We start from the raw sequence: 16971 nt of genomic DNA, 5'->3' as shown, positions 1-16971 counted from the left end.
TGGAGTGATTGGCCACAGTTGCCACATTATGGGTCTGCTGTACAACAGGATTATGTATACCAGACGATAACCATCTGAAGCATCCCACAGGTGGTGAGCCAAACAGTTACACATCACACCTGTACATCATGATCTTAACCTTCTCTTGTAGGGCATTCCCTTCAAAGGCTTGAAGGCATCTGCATTTGTAAGATTATCCTTGGGTCCTTTTTTTAACATGTCTGGTAAGATGTACACCTTGACACTGGACATTAGTACAGTGTTCCTCATCTGTCTGGATTGTAAAATCTCTGTGGAAAATGATTCCTTGGACCATGTTCAATGTTTTGTATGCAGCAGTGGCCACACATGCCACCTATACGATCACATGCCTGAAGAGCTGTAGATTAGGCAGCAGAGGAAGTTTTAATTAATAACGAACTATTCCACATTTTCCCCAGACACTCAACAGCCCCAAATTTGTCTTGCATTTCTGACAAAAAATAATTCTTTCATCGCAGTAAAAGTACCCCATCAGTCTGTATACAGGCAAAACAGGTCATATCTCTCTGCATTATAATAATCTTTCCCGCCTGAAGAGACTGCTGGGGCCTTTGGGCCACGAGCATAAGAAAGTTTAGTTTCCTTCATGTGTGAATCTTCTGTCTTGGTACCACCCACCCCAACTGGGGGCTCACCTCACATGTGTCACACAGCCACAGCAATGGCCACCTGGCCAGTAGACTGTTGCCCAGAGTCCCCATGCCACAGCCATGATGGACACAAACTCCTTGGTTTGCATCAGGAGTTCCCACCTAAGGCATCAACGGCGTGATCCCTCCATGGTCAGGTGGCTACCACCATGCAGGTACTTGACAACTCCCCACAACAGAATGGCTCTCTCCACAACAGAATGGCTACCATGCTGGGTTTTGGGTGCAGTACCTTTGCAAGAAAGGAAGGGTTCAAAGAGAGAATGACACAACAGGTGCTGTGCTGAGCAACCTTGCCTGCATAATTTGCACCACACTTCTGTAAAATTTGGAAAAGAAGTAGCAAGTCAAACCCAGCAAGGGGACCATATAGGTAAGAATGAAAAGTTATAGAATGCAATAAGGGAACAAAACGAGTATTGTATCCAAAATCACAAACCAGATTCTACCACAATTGGTACCAAGAAGACCATCCAATGGAAAGGCAGAGAGGAAAGAAGAATATAGAAGGACACCCTTGCAGCACAGAAAGGGAAGTAGGTCTGTAAGGGCGGGGCCCCATGGGGCCAAGCAAGCACTCACAAAAGAGATGTGAGCCCTGTGGGGAGACAGGAAGCTCAACAACAAATTTAAAATTCACAGATGAAAGCTTCCCAGTGGGAAAGGAAGGAATGGAGATTAATAAGAGTTTCATGTCGCATTGGAAGTGCAGTCATTAGAGATGCAGCACAGGCTCAGATTATGAAATGATGGGGAAAGAGATCAGCCATTTCCTTATCAAAGAAACCATCCCCACATTTGCCTGGTATGACTTAGGGAAATCACAGAAAACCTAAATCTGGATGGTTGGACAGGGATTTGAGCCATCAGCTTCCCGAATTCGAGTTTGGATTTTTGATGAATGGTTTATGTCTCATATTTTGATGATATCATGGGTCACAGGAGGCAAGTGACAGTGGGCAGAATTGCTTACAGAATACTGACACCATGAGAAACATATTTTACATCATCAACTCAGAACCACAGACATCTAGGTTTTAAGACATCTAGGTTTTAAGACATCTAGGTTCTGATCAAAACAAAACATTTCTGATTCAAAATTTCAGCTTTATTTTCAACTTTTGCATATTTCAAAACTACCACTTTTTCCATATTAGCTTTACATGAAAACGATAGCTGTAAAAAAACATTGATACTTAGCTTTTCAATCCCTGTTGTTAACTGTGAACAACTATCTACTTTTTCTGTTTCTGTATGAGAATATTTCTTTAGGATTGTTCTGTATTTTATGATTCATGCACTTATAAAAACCAACATTCTGAGCTGGATAGAAAAGGAGAGTGGTGATGAAAATTTAAAAGAAGAGAATTTGTAGTTTGAGCTAGAAATTGTGTTTCTGGTGTAGGGCATTTAAAGCTAATTCCTTCACACAGTGGCTTCAGTATATTTAAATGGCGCTTCTATGTACATTCTTTAGAAAAGCATATCTGTATGATTTTTATATACTTGGCAATGTCTTCAAGATTTGGGTTTTGTTGATGCTTATTATGAGTGCTTATCTGTATGTTTACAGTCATTTTAAGAATAAAAGAAATATTTTTTCTGTGTTTTACTGTAGATTAGATTAGATTAGTTTTTCATTCCATAGATCCATGCTGAGGAGATACTCGTGGATGTGGAACATGTCAATTTATTTTTTTTTTTTTAAGCTGAAATAACAATACTAATAGTATGAATATATACAACACATCATTTGTTTCTATTAAAAAATTCGTCTATGGAGTAGAAGGAGTTGGCCGCTAGTAAGTCTTTCAGGCTCCTTTTAAATTGATCTTTATTTGTAACTAAATTTTTTATGTTTGCTGGTAAATTATTGAAGATGAGTGTTCCTGAGTAGTGGACCCCTTTTTGAACTAAAGTAAGTGCTTTTAAGTCTTTGTGCAGATCATTTTTGTTCCTGGTATTGTATGTATGAACTGAGCTGTTTGTTGGAAAAAGAGATATTATTTAGGACAAATTTCATTGAGGAGTAAATATACTGAGAGGCAGTGGTTAGTATACCCAGTTCTTTGAAGAGGTTTCTACATGACGTCCGTGAATTTACTCCACAAATAATACGTATTACACGCTTTTGGACTCTGAAAACTATTGTTTCACTTGAAGAGTTACCCCAAAATATTATACCATATGACATTATGGAATGAAAGTAGGCAAAGTATGCAAGCTTTTTCATTTTTATGTCGCCTATGTCTGCTAACACTCGAATTGCAAATACAGATTTGTTAAGGCGTTTCTGCAGTTCTGTGGTGTGCTCCTCCCAACTGAATTTATTATCAAGTTGTAATCCCAGGAATTTAAGACTGTCAACCTCTTATATCTGCTCTTCTTCATACTTTATGCATATGCTGGGTGAAAACCTCTTACAGGTTCTGAATTGCATGTAGTGAGTCTTTTCAAAGTTTAATGTCAACGAGTTGGCTTTAAACCATTTATTAATATCCATGAAAATATCATTAGCAGATCTTTCTAGAACTACACTCGACATACTATTTATTGCAATACTTGTGTCATCTGCAAACAAAACGAACTCTGCTTCTGGCAGTGTAACTGATGAGAGATCATTAATGTACACAAGAAAAAGCAATTGCCCTAAGATGGATCCTTGTGGGACACAACATGTAATTTCTTCCCATTCTGATGATGACTGATGACTTAATTCACTAGTCCCTTGTACTAACACTCTTTGTTTCCTGTTAGCTAGGTATGACTTGAACCATTTTGCAGCACTGCCCGTGACACCATAGAATTCTAATTTATTTAAAAGGATGTTGTGGTTCACACAATCAAATGCCTTTGACAAATCACAGAAAATACCTGCTGCTTGTAATTTGTTATTTAATGAATTAAGTACATTTTCACTGTAGGTGTAAATAGCCTTCTCGATATCAGAACCCTTCAGAAATCCAAACTGGGTTCTTGATAATATGTTGTTTGTGGTCAGATGGTTGAGAAGCTGCCTGTACATTACTTTTTCTAAAATTTTTGAGAATGCTGGCAAAAGTGAAATCGGTCTGTAGTTTGATGGTATCTCTTTATCCCCTTTCTTGAATAGAGGCTTAACATCTGCATATTTTAGGCAGTCAGGAAATGTCCCAGTTATAATTGACTGGTTACACAAGTAACTTAGAATTGTACTAAACTCACAAGAACATGCCTTAATTAACTTTATTGATATTTCATCATAACCACTAGAATGCTTTGTTTTCAAAGATTTTATTATGGAAGTTATTTCTTTTGGTGAAATGAGTGACATATTCATGTAGCTGAAGCTATTTGTAAAGGCTACTTTCAGATATTCAAGGGCATTATTTGCTGATCCTGACAATCCTATTCTATCAGTAACTGATATAAAGTACTTGTTAAATAGATTTGCCACAGTATGCACATCGGTTACTAATGTGTCATCTACCCTTAATGCTATTTGCTCCTGTTCCTTTCTGGTTCTACCAGTCTCCTCTTTCACTATATCCCATATTGTTTTTATTTTGTTCCCTGACATTGCTATCTTCTTCTCGTAGTGCATTTGCTTAGATGTCTGAATTACTTTTTTTAATATTTTACAGTATTCCTTGTATTTAGCTAAATCATCAGATCAGTATTGGAGCTATTCTTGGTCGACAGACACATTTTCCTTTTTGTCTTACAGGAAATCTTTATTCCTTGTGTAATCCATGGTTTTATTATAGATTTCTGTTTAATTTGAGTAACTTTTAGAGGAAAACAGTTTTCAAACATGGTACTGACATTGTTCATGAATGTATTACATTTTTCATTCATGTCATGGGCACTATAAACATCTTTCCAGTTCATATCTTTGAGCAGTTTTCTAAAACACTGAATTTTTGGTTGACTGACTACTCTCCTGTACTCAGACTTAGCAGTCTTGATAATCTGCTCAGAATTTACATCTAAAGCAAGGAGCTGCATGTCATGATCTGATAGTCCATTTATTACAGGTTTTATGATATGATTTTGTTCCTTTGATTTGTCTATAAAAATGTTATCAATGGCTGTCCTTGAGGATTTTGTGATCATAGTTGGAAAGTTTACAGTGTGAGTTAGATTGAAAGACAACATTACTAACTGCAGTAAATGTTTACTGGAAGATTGCATTAGAAAATCTGTATTAAAGTCACCAGCAATCAAAATTTCTTTGTTTCTTCCTGTTAAATAACCCAAAAGAGCTTTTAGATGATTTATGTATAGATTATAATTTCCTGCAGGTGCTAAGTAAATAGTTACTATTATATAGGATCTGTTATGGAACTCTACTTCTGTTGCACATGCTTCTAGATGCTGGTCTGAACAGAATTTCTTAATGTCAATGTTCTCGAATTTATGGCAGTTTTTAATAAATGTGGCAACTCCTCATCCATCCATATCTACTCTGCAGAAGTAGGAAGCTAGCTTAAATCCTGAAATGTCTAACATATCTATGCCAGTGGTCACTTGATGTTCCGAGAGGCAGATTATGTCAATTTGGTTAGATGAATTCATTTCATCAATACAAATGAGTAGTTCATCAACTTTATTTCTGAGTCCCAGAATGTTCTGGTGTAATAAAGATAACTGATACTGCATACTAATGGGATTATAACTGATTTGGCGAAGATGAACTGGCAGTTTCTGATTACTTTCTGTTAAACATTGTTTAAATGGAATCTGTATGCTAAAATCTGACTCCTGTTCATCTGTTTTCTCAAACTGAGTGTGTCTGCCAATCTCTCTTAAAACTCATTTTTTTTCTCCCTTCCCTATCCTAAAAAAGGCATCCCTATGACACCTGTGACCACTGGAATTTTACCACTTGTGACATTGCCCCCCCTTATGTTTTCTGCAATCAACCCAGACAGTTTTCCCTTCCCTTTCCTATTGAGGTGAAGGTCATGCCTAGTGTAGTCCCACCTATCGATAGCATCCACAGGAATCAAACCAATATGGGACCCTATATCCGTCCTAAGCAGCCACTCCAACTCCAAGTTCACCCTCCTGACGGAAGAGTTCAAATGAGGCCGATCATGGCGTCTCAACACAGACACAAATCCCACACTCGTATGCTTCGTTGCTGATGCTATCTTCACCAGGTCACTCTCTATGGAATATTCAGAGTCTCTGTCAATGCTATTTCCCGGACCACCCACTATAACCACGGCATCCTCCTTCGTGAAATCTTTGCACAAAGAACCTACATCCTCTGTTACCTGACTCAGATCTGCACTAGGCTTGAAAAAGTTTGTGATCTGGTACTCTGGACCTAGATTTTCCTGCAGTAGTTGGCCAACACCTCTACCATGGGAGCTACCTAACAACAGAATTTTCTTTTTCTTTACAAATTTCCCTACGTTTTTCAAGTCCTTGAAAGATTTTTTTTTATTTTTTTTTTATTTTTTTTACGTCATTAGCACCCAGTCACAATTGTTAGAGCACATAGAATCTAGTAAAACTCAAGGGGGGGGGGGGGGGGGGGGGGGACACCAGAAAGTTCTTACAAAGATGCAGATAAAATAAGTGAAAGAGTTAGATGTCTTTGGACAAGCCAGTCAAAGTAATGAAACAAAGAACACGAGCAGCTGCTCGAGCGTCATCAGCTAAAATATCCTGCAAAGTAGATGGCAGAGACAGGACAACACTAGATTGACTAAAACAGGGACACGACAATAAAACATGGCGCACTGTTAATGTATGACCACAAGGGCACTGCGGGGCTGGGTCACCGGAGAGCAGGTAGCGGTGGCTAAACTGGCAATGCCCAATCCGCAACCTGGTCAGAAGGACCTCTTCTCGCCGAGATGGTCGGGAGGAGGTTGTCCAAGCAGTTGGGAACGGTTTTACTGCCCGGAGCTTGTTTCCTTGAAGTGATGACCAAGTATCCCACCACAACGACACAAGCCTCTTACAAACAACCCCACTAACGTCAGATGACGGGACACAATGGGAGGCTGGCCAAGGCAGGAGGACTGCAGCCATGGCTGCAGCATCAGCAGCCTCATTCCCAGGCACTCCTACATGGCCGGGAACCCACAGAAAGCTGACAGGAGAGACATCTGCAGCAAAAGAATGGAGGGACTGCTGGATCCGTTGCACCAAGGGATGGACCGGATATGGAGCTCCAAGGCTCTGAAGAGCACTGAGTGAATCAGAGCAGAGTACATACGATGAATGGCGGTGGCGGCGGGCATACTGAACGGCCTGATGTAGAGCAAAAAGCTCGGCCGTAAAGCTGGAACTTTGGTCGAGGAGCCGGTATTTAAAGGTGACGGCCCAGACGACAAAGGCACAGCCGACACCATCGTCAGTTTTGGAACCATCAGTGTAAATAAAGGTGTGACTGGCAAGTCGCGCACGAAGTTCGACAAACCGTGAGCAATATACTGCAGCCGGAGTACCCTCCTTCGGGAGCGAGCTGAGGTCGAGATAAATATGAACCGGAGCCTGGAGCCAAGGTGATGTCGGGCTCTCACCCTCTCTGAAGGTGGTAGGGAGGGCAAAATCCAATTGTCGAAGCAAGCGGACTCCAGGGGGCAGCAGGGCAGACACATACAACCCATACTGATGGTAGAGAGAATCGGCGAAGAAGGACTGATAAGAGGGGTGGTCGGGCATTGACAACAGCCGGCAGGCATACCGACAAAGCAGTACGTCGCGCCGGTAGGTCAATGGTAATTCGGCAGCTTCAGCATAAAGACTCTCGACGGGACTAGTGTAGAATGCTCCGGTCGCAAGTCGTAACCCCCTATGGTGGATGGAGTTGAGACAGCGTAAGAGGGATGCCCGAGCAGACGAATAGACGAGGCTCCCATAATCCAGCTTTGATCGGACTATGGACCGATACAAGCGAAGCAGGACAGTGCGATCTGCTCCCCAAGATGAACCACTGAGAACTCTGAGGACATTAAGGGAACGTGTACAACAGGCAGCCAAATAAGAGACGTGCGGAGACCAACAAAGTTTCCTGTCCAGTGTGAGCCCTAGAAACTTAGTTGTTTCTATGAAGGGGAGAACAACGGGACCGAGATGTAAGGATGGCGGAAGGAACGCTTTATAACGCCAAAAGTTGATGCAAACCGTCTTCTCTTCAGAGAACCGGAAGCCATTTGCCACACTCCATGAGTATAGGCTGTCTAGACAACGCTGAAGGCAGCGCTCCAGGAGGCATGTTCTCTGGGCACTGCAGTAGATCGCGAAGGTGTGCCAGTATCTGAACGTGAATGGCATCTGGCCCCGGAGCAGAGGACTGGGACAGTGCAAGTGCACGTTCGAGTTCCCGCATAGTAAAGGGGGCATTATAATTTTCCAGATTCAGCGAGTGGAAGGAAGGTCGCCGAGCCTCTTCTGCCTCTTTCCTGGGAAGGAAGGCAGGGTGGTAATGGGCGGAGCTTGAAACCTCCGCGAAAAAGCGGCAGAAGGCATTGGAGACATCCACAGGATCAACAAGGACCTCATTACCTGAAGTCAGGCCAGGTACCGAGGAGTGGGCCTTACTGCCCGACAGCCGGCGCAGGCCACCCCAGACGACAGAAGAGGGAGTAAACCTGTTAAAGGAGCTGGTGAAAGAGGCCCAACAAGTTTTTTTGCTGTCTTTGATGACTCTACGGCATTGCGCTCGGAGTCGTTTGTATCCAAAACAATTCGCCAACGTAGGATGGCGGCGAAAGGTGCGTAAAGCACGTCGTCGAGCACGGATAGCGTCTCTACAAGACTCAGTCCACCAGGGGACGGAAACGTGACGTGAAGAAGAGGTAGTACGAGGAATGGAACGTTCGGCAGCATTGATGATAACAGCCGTGAGGTATTCGACCTGACTGTCACAACTGAGAAAATCGTGGTCCGGAAAGGTCGCCAGGGAGGAGTAAAGTCCCCAGTCAGCTTTCGGTATGTTCCAGCTCGAAGGACGTGGGGATGGGGTGTGGTGCAGGAGACGAACGACACAGGGGAAGTGGTTGCTCGCATAGGTGTCAGAAAGGACATACCACTCGAACCGACGGGCAAGAGTGGTAGAACACATCGAGAGGTCCAAGTGGGAGTAGGTATGAGTAGAGTCTGAGAGGAAAGTCGGAGCGCCAGTATTGAGGCAGACAAGATTGAGATGGTTGAAGACATCCGCCAAGAAGGAGCCTCTCTGACAGGATGCAAGAGAGCCCCAAAGGGGATGATGGGCATTGAAGTTGCCAAACAATAAAAACGGCGGAGGAAGCTGAACAATCAGGTGCATCATGTCAGCCCGACTAACTGCGGATGACGATGGAGTGTAGACGGTACAAACAGAAAAAGTAAATGCAGAAAGAGTAATACGGACAGCTATTGCTTGGAGTGGGGTGGTCAATGGGATGGGATGGTAATAGACATCGTCCCAAACGAGCAACATGACCCCACCATGAGCTGGAATACCGTCCGTAGGGGTGAGGTCAGACCGCTCCGAGGTATAGTGGGTAAAAGCAATACGGTCAGTTGGGCACAACTTGGTTTCCTGGAGACCAAGGACGAGTGGACAGTGCAGGTGGAGGAGCAGTTGTAATTCCTCCCGATTAGATTGAATACCTCTTATGTTCCAATGTAACAAAGCCATCACTAGTCAGAAAAAAAGGGGGAACGAAACGGGTGAAGAGCGGGTCACCTCGACGGCCGCCGAGGGCCAGGTTTCGAGGGAACAACGCTACAACCAGCGGGAGGCGGATCCTGTTCCATCGAGTCGTCGCCAGCTGCGGCCGCTTTCCCGGGTTGCGTAGGAGGGGCAGCATCATTCGCCGACGAGAGGCCAGCTGAGCGCCTGGCAGCAGAGCGTCCCGGCGAAACTGAGGACGGCCGGGAGCAGCGACTCGCGGATGGAGCGTCAGACGAAACGCGGCGGGGTGGAGAGGGGGATAATGACTTCTTCTTGGAAGTTCGATGAGGCACGGGGATGGTGGGCTGGACCCGAAGAAGGCCCTCACACGCGGGGTCCGTTTTGGAACACCGGACCTCGGAAGCCGGGGTCCGGATCGTTTCCCTGATGGACACCTGAGAAGAGGATCGCTTCTCAGGCAGCGGAGGGGGAGAAGGAGGAAGGGTGGCCCCTGGGGCAGAGGGGGCAGGGGCCGCGAGGGAGGAGGATTTGGAAGGGAGGGATTTGGGAGGCGGAGGCCTAGACCTCGGATGGGGTGAGGAGGTGGAGGGGGGACAGGATAGGGGTGAGGATACTGTGGAAGGAGTGGACACGACTGAGGCAAACGAAGTTGTCAACATCACGGGATGGAGGCGGTCATATTTCTTCCTGGCCTCAGAATAAGAGAGACGATCCAAAGTTTTTAATTCTTGAATCTTCTTCTCCATCTGATACGCGGGGCAGTCTAAAGATCTAGGCGAGTGGATGCCAGGACAATTGACGCACCGAGGTTGTGGGGTGCATGTATGTTCCTCACGAAGTGGACGTCCACAATCGCCACAAAGAGGCTCAGCCTCACACCGTGAAGACATGTGCCCAAAGCGCAAACACCGAAGGCAGCGCATAGGAGGTGGGATGTAAGGTCACACGTCGCACCGGTAGCACATCACCTTTAACTTCTCCGGGAGAACGTCCCCCTCGAGGGCGAGGATAAAGGCCCCGGTGTTGACGCGACGGTCTTTGGGGCCGTGCTGGACTCGCCGCCGAAATGCACGCCTCGGCGCTCCAGGTTGGCCCTGAGCTCCTCATCAGATTACAGAAGGAGGTCCCGATGAAAAATAACCCCTTGCGTCCTATTCAGTGCCAGATGCGGGACAATGGACTCTGGGATGTCCCCTAGTCGGTCGCACGCCTGGAGCGCCGCCGACTGTGTGGCGGAGGTGGTCTTTATAAGAACGGACCCCAAACGCATTTTACTGAGAGCCTCGATTTCCCCGAAGATGTCCTCGATGTGCTGGACAAAGAACATGGGCTTGGAGGTGGCGAACGTCCCCCCATCGGTCCCAGAACAGACTAAATAGCGGGGGAAGTACTTCGCCCCAAGCCGGCGGGTCTGTCCTTCCTCCCAGGGAGTGGCCAAGGGGGAAAGGGCAGTAGAACCAGAACCAGAGACAGTACCTTTCTTTTTAAAAGACTCGGCCGCAGAGCGGCCTGATACATGTTGATGTTTCATCTGCGAAACGTCCGCCCCGATACCACCCACTCCGACCAGAGGCTCTCCCCACGGGCGCCACCCAGCCTCAGCAAGGGCCACCTGGCAGGATGACCGTTGCCGGGAGTCCTCATGCCCCAAGGAGACGGGCATCTACTCCTTGGCTGACGTGGGGAGGGTACAGCTCAGGTATCGGCAGTACGATCCCTGTGTTGTCAGGGGGCTACAACCTAGAGGGTACATGACGACCCCACCACAACGGGCTGGCTACTGTGCTGGATTTCGGGTGCCATGGAAAGTCCATTATGATCGTAGGTGCAGATGGGGACGCACTATGGGCGGAACTTGTGCAACCCATCAGGCGTTTAGGCCCAATTTGAGGAATAGTTGGTGTGGTTACAACGCCGTTACAATGCTGAGTGCCAAGGTCTTAGTGCACTGAGGACCAGTAATACACCACGTAAGGCGTCCTTCCCCAAAAGGCTCGTACTTCTGTAGAATTTTGAAAAATGGAGGTCAAACTCCAAGGGGGACCATCACATGGAAGGCCGAAACGGTTGAAACTCCTTTTAGTCGCCTCTTACGACAGGCAGGAATACCTCGGGCCTATTCTTACCCCAGACCCGCAGGGGGGCCTTGAAAGCTTGTTGTGCCCTTTCTACTGCTTCAGCTACATGAGGCTCATCCGATTCTGACTGAGGCAACAGGTCAAATCTATTTTCAAGATTTATGACAAAGCTGTCTGATGCTCTCCTTTGCCTGTTCCCCCTATTACCTGTTGCAACTTCCCACCTCTGTTCACCCTTCTCCCTCTTTAACCTGTCTAGTTCCTCCCTTGCCTTGTCTAAGTCAGCTTGAAGAGCTGCAATTTTCCCTTCCTGTTCCAGTATTTTCCTGTCTCTACAGCAGATCCTACAATACCACTGGTGAGCCTCATTTATGTCCCCATTTCCCACGCCACTACAGTCGCCCCAATGAAAGAAACTACAGCACCCATCACACCACACCCCGAAACTAACGATCCTACGGCATGTCACACACTTCTTACTGTATCAATGGTGAACCTCTAAACAAGTAACAGTTTTTCAACTGTGTAAACATGATTTATCTAATTTCATTATACTGTATATGCCATGAACAAAATAAACAAACAAATCTGACTGTAACCTAGAAAATATATCTTTCTCTGACTCCAGTAATTACAGGTATTCCTGTATTGCTGCTTGTTTCCTAGTAATCTACCCTATCTCTCTTGGTTAGTACTTCGCCATTTCTCAATTGTGGCAAAAGATATAGCATAGATATGCAACATTGTTGTTATCAACACCAACCAACTCAGCTCTTTCAATACACTACTGACTGCAGTGTTTACTAAAGGCCAGTTATAGCGTTGTCATACATTCACAAAACTCACTCTATGTATATTGTTGCTACACCTATTCCAGCCAGTTAATCTTAAATGCTGTAATCCAAATCATACAAAAGATTCCCAGGTTCTTTGTGACCTGTCTAACTTTGATACTAGCTTTCACAGCATTTGTGACCTGATATTCTCCACACAACTTATCTTGCATCAGCCGTCTTACACCCTACCCATAACTGCTCAACTAGTGCAAGACTCTCTTATTACCTTATCTTGCTTCCAAAGCATCAGTGTCATTCCTATAAATCTGCTGCATGCTACATTGCTATCAAGGTGGCTGACATTAATTCCCTTCTACTTCGTGTAACAGGAGAAGCTTTTTCCTAACAGAAGTTTCAAATGTTGGTTGGTTGGTTGGTTTGGGGAAAGGAGACCAGAGAGCGTGGTCATCGGTCTCATCGGTTTAGGGAAGGATGGGGAAGGAAGTTGGCCGTGCCCTTTCAGTGGAACCATCCCGGCATTTGCCTGGAGCGATTTAGGGAAATCACGGAAAACCTAAATCAGGATGGCCGGACGCGGGATTGAACCGTCGTCCTCCCGAATGCGAGTCCAGTGTCTAACCACTGCGCCACCTCGCTCGGTGTTTCAAATGTGAATTTTGCATTTTTCTATCAGTTTTTACTTGCTGCCCTTTGTCAGTTTACAGCATATCTTTTCCAAACAACCTATCTAATTCAAAATACTCAATTTCTAATTCTGCCTGAAGGATATAAAGATTTCTTCCCGGTCTCACAATAATCCTGTCACACCTCCATAACCTCCTGATCCATGGGAGAACCTTACCAAATGCTCTACTAGCCTCGCCACGCTAGTCACCAGAGTGAAAAGTTACTCACAGTCTTAGTCTATTATTGTCAAACTGAATCATTTATGGTAACATCCACATTTACCACACAAGATGCTAATTTTACAGTAAGGAAAACTGGTAATGGCCCATTAAACTGCCCAACAGCTAGCAATGCTTATTGATAAGTGCTGCCATTTAAGTTATGATATATTTTTAAAGTTACCTGTCAACATTTGCAACTTACATTTTTATTATTATAACTGAACTAATTGTAGAAAGGTAGGAAATTCAGGGGAGGACACCTGTATAAATTTAAAGAACCAAAGGTTCTTGAGAGTTTCAGAGAGTGCATTAGGCAATGTCTGACTGAAGCAGGGAAAAAGAATACAACAGAATACAAATAAGAATCTTTTAGAGTTGAAGGAGTGAAGACAGCAGCAGGTCACACAGGTAAAGAGAGAAGCCTAGAAGAAATTTCTGCATAATACAGGAGATACTGAATTTAATTCGCAAGCAGATGAAAGAGAATACAGGTGTCTAAAACATGAGCTTGACAAAAAAATGCAAAATGGTTAAGTAGGAATGGGTATAAGACAAATGCAAGGTTGTAGAAACATGAATTACTGGGGGAAAGACAGTTGGTGCCTATAGGAAAATTAAAGAGACCATTGGAGAAAAGAGAAGCAGGTATACGGCTACCTCACATGGCAGGCCAATACCAAGCAAAGAAGGGAAAACTGAAAGGTGGAAATAAGTGAAGATGAAATGGGAAATACGATACTGTGGAGCACTGAAATATGTGGAGCAGACAACATTCGCTCAGAGTTACTAAGATGCTTGGGAGAGCCAGCCATGACAAAACTATTCCACCTGGTGTGCAAAAGATGTGAGACAGCAGAAGTACCACACCTTCAAGAGTTTAATAAATGCAAGATCCAAAATGTTGACAAAAATTACTTATTGAAGAATGGAAAATCTGTTAAAGGTTAACTTTGGGGAAGATCAGTTTGGATTCCAGAGAAATATAGGAACATGTGAGGCAAAACTGCCCCTGCAGCTTGGCTTATCACATAGGTAGCAGAAAGGCAAGCCTACATTTATAGCACTTGTAGATTTAGCGAAAGCTTTTGATAAGGTAGCAGAGATGAAATACAGGCACCGAAAGGTGATCTACATAAATGAGGCTGCAGTTATAAGAGATGAATGGCATGAAAGGGAAGCTAGAGTTTGAGAAGGGAGTGAGACTGGACTGTAGTGTATCCCCAATAATTGCTCAATCTGTACATTGAGAAAGCTATGAAGGAAACCAAGGAGAAATTTGGAAAAGGAATTTAAAAAGTTCAGGGATTAAAAATAAAAACTGACATTTGCTGATGCCATAGCAATTGTCGGACGGCTAAGGACTTAGTTGAGTGGAAAGGACAGTGCATTGAAAATAAATTATACGATGAACATCAACAATTATTAAAACACGCTCATGGAATGTAGTCGAAGTATATGCAGCAATGCTGAAGAAATCGGAATAGGAAATGAGACACTAACAGCAATAGATGAGTTTAGCTGTTCGAGCAGCAAACTAACTGAGGCTGGCTGAAGTAGGGAAGATATAAAATGCGGGCTGGCAACAGCAAGAAAAGCATATCTGAAAACTAGGAATTTGTTAAAATGTAATATAAATTTAGATATTAGAATGTCTTTTCTGGAGGCGTTCCTGTAGAGTGTAATATAATATAGATGTGAAGCCCCAACAATAAGCAGTTCAAAGAAGAAGAAAATAGAAACTTTTGAAATGTGGTGCTATAGAACAATAGCAAAGACTAGATGGGTATGTCGAATAACTAATGAGGAGGTGCTTAATCTAATCAGGATAAGAAAGAAATTTATGGTACAACTTGATTAAAAGAAGGGATTGGGTTGATAAGAAGAGACCCTGAGTAATCAAGTAATAGTTCAATGATGGAGGTGTGCGGAGTAAAAATGTTACAGAAGACTAAGGCTTGAATACAGTAAGCAGGTTCCAATTGAGGTTGGTTGTGACAGTTACCCAGAAGTCAAGGGGCTTGCACATGATGAGATTACTGCATCAATCCTGTCTTTGAAATGGAGACCTCAACCATGTTTATTATGAATAAATGAATTCCTTGCAGTCTGTTGGTTTAGTCAAAAGCTTTACTTTTTATAAATGTAATCTTCAATCAGGCTGTTCCAATGAAAATGTCTGCTGCAGACAATGCACTAATTTTATGTCTCCAGTGGAGTGTTGAATTGGGAGGTAAAATTTTTAGAGTAGTGGGGAAAAGGGAAATATGTGGTTGATATAAGAGTAAGATGGATATAAATACACTGCATATAAAAATAGATTCATAAAAGTTTCAAATAATGACGGAAAATATTTAGACATATTTTGATAATGTCAGTTTATCTTTGAGATAGATAAATCGAATTACATGGGAATTATGAAGGAACATTAAGAGTTTAACACCTTTTAAATGCTGAGATAACTAGACACAGATTATGTGATAAATTGGGAAAGAATGATATGGAACCCCCTCCCCTTGATTTGTCCACGGAACAGTTTTGGTATTCACCTTAAGTGATTTAGGTAATTTATACAAAACTTAAATCTGAATGGTCAGCAGGGAAGTTAAGCACTATTCATGCATTATGAGTCCAATGCCTTAACCATTACCAGACGTCATTAGGTTACCCTATAGGAATAAAACTGTACAAAACATTGATGATGGATTAAAACAATTTCATGAATGGCATCTGGAATCGGGGAGAGCGCTTCTGCCATGTGGCACACACAAAACTAATGTTACTGCATTTTCAACATTGAATCTACCCGCAATAGAACAAAACATCAAAAGCACATTGTTTGAGAATCAGCAACAACTGAATGATAGCTTCCTGGTTTCATTTTATTCCATTAATTAGTGTTCGTAGAAGGTAACTTCAATGGTCTTAGTGATGATGATTTCAACCCCAACACAAACAGTATGTCCGCGTTTGTTTACTGTATGGGCAACTCATTACATATGGGTATCGATAATTACGGTTAATATAATTTGGCTTACGCAGTTGCAACTGTTACTCTAGCTATATGATTAAGAACAGAAGAAAATGCATAATCTAGAAAATGAACAAATTCATTGATTGGATAGGACGTGGTTAGTACCAGATCACACAGAGGATTGAACGAAAATCTGTACATCGTTAATAGTGCAGTACATGTCTATAGGTGACATGTACTGCACCATTAACGATGTACAGATTTCTGCACGTGACGTTTCGATTACTTACAAGGTACTCAAATGCGAACACTTAACAGTACGCAACGCAGAATTACTGGCATGAATTTTTAACTAACGATCGTAGAACTTCATTTGAATTTACAAAGGATACATCTTACTTGTTCAGCTTGAAAAAACTGTTTACGAATAAAACTACGAATCACTTTATTTAGAATTGCAGAACACATTTTGACGATATGCTACTCTACTACAAGAAGCTCTGAAGTTTACATAATCTCTTTAGCTCAACGTGACATTCTCATAGATAACGAAGCTGTTGTTTTTTTCGCTCAGGGCGAAGTACAATTTCAGAAAATTGCCACTAACTCTTGTTGATCTAGGGAGTTGCCAACTTAATATTCTCGCGGTTTTGTCTTCAAGGCAAATGACAAGAATGGAACCTAATATTTAGGTATTTTAGAGACTGCCAACATAACACAAATTCGGTAGTACTAGTAGTAGCACAGTCTAACATATTAGACTGTGGTAGTAGTAACAACAACGAAATGTTACGCTGCTTTACGTCTGCGCAGAAGAGCATTGCGTGTTGACATATTAGAGCAGAATTCGGATGGGCGCAAACCTGGAAATTGGAGGTTTGAACAAAACTGCGTACATCTGTGGGTGCAACTCGCATCTGCAT

The 16971-nt window shown here is 43.3% G+C and overlaps 1 protein-coding gene across 1 annotated transcript in view; it reads right to left on the bottom strand.

The window, feature by feature from the left end:
• LOC126248776 (glutaryl-CoA dehydrogenase, mitochondrial) overlaps window positions 1–16672 on the bottom strand; it is a 173108-nt gene extending 156436 nt beyond the window's left edge. Inside the window, exon 1 of the mRNA XM_049950145.1 lies at window positions 16441–16672. Coding sequence (XP_049806102.1) covers window positions 16441–16516 — 76 coding nt within the window. The 5' untranslated portion in view covers window positions 16517–16672. The remainder of the gene's footprint in view (window positions 1–16440) is intronic.
• Window positions 16673–16971: the final 299 nt, after the last annotated feature.

Source organism: Schistocerca nitens, chromosome 3, assembly GCF_023898315.1.
Source record: "Schistocerca nitens isolate TAMUIC-IGC-003100 chromosome 3, iqSchNite1.1, whole genome shotgun sequence".
NCBI classification, from domain to species: Eukaryota; Metazoa; Arthropoda; class Insecta; order Orthoptera; family Acrididae; genus Schistocerca; species Schistocerca nitens.
Note: the sequence above shows the minus strand (reverse complement) of the source record. Positions and strands in the feature narration are given on the sequence as shown.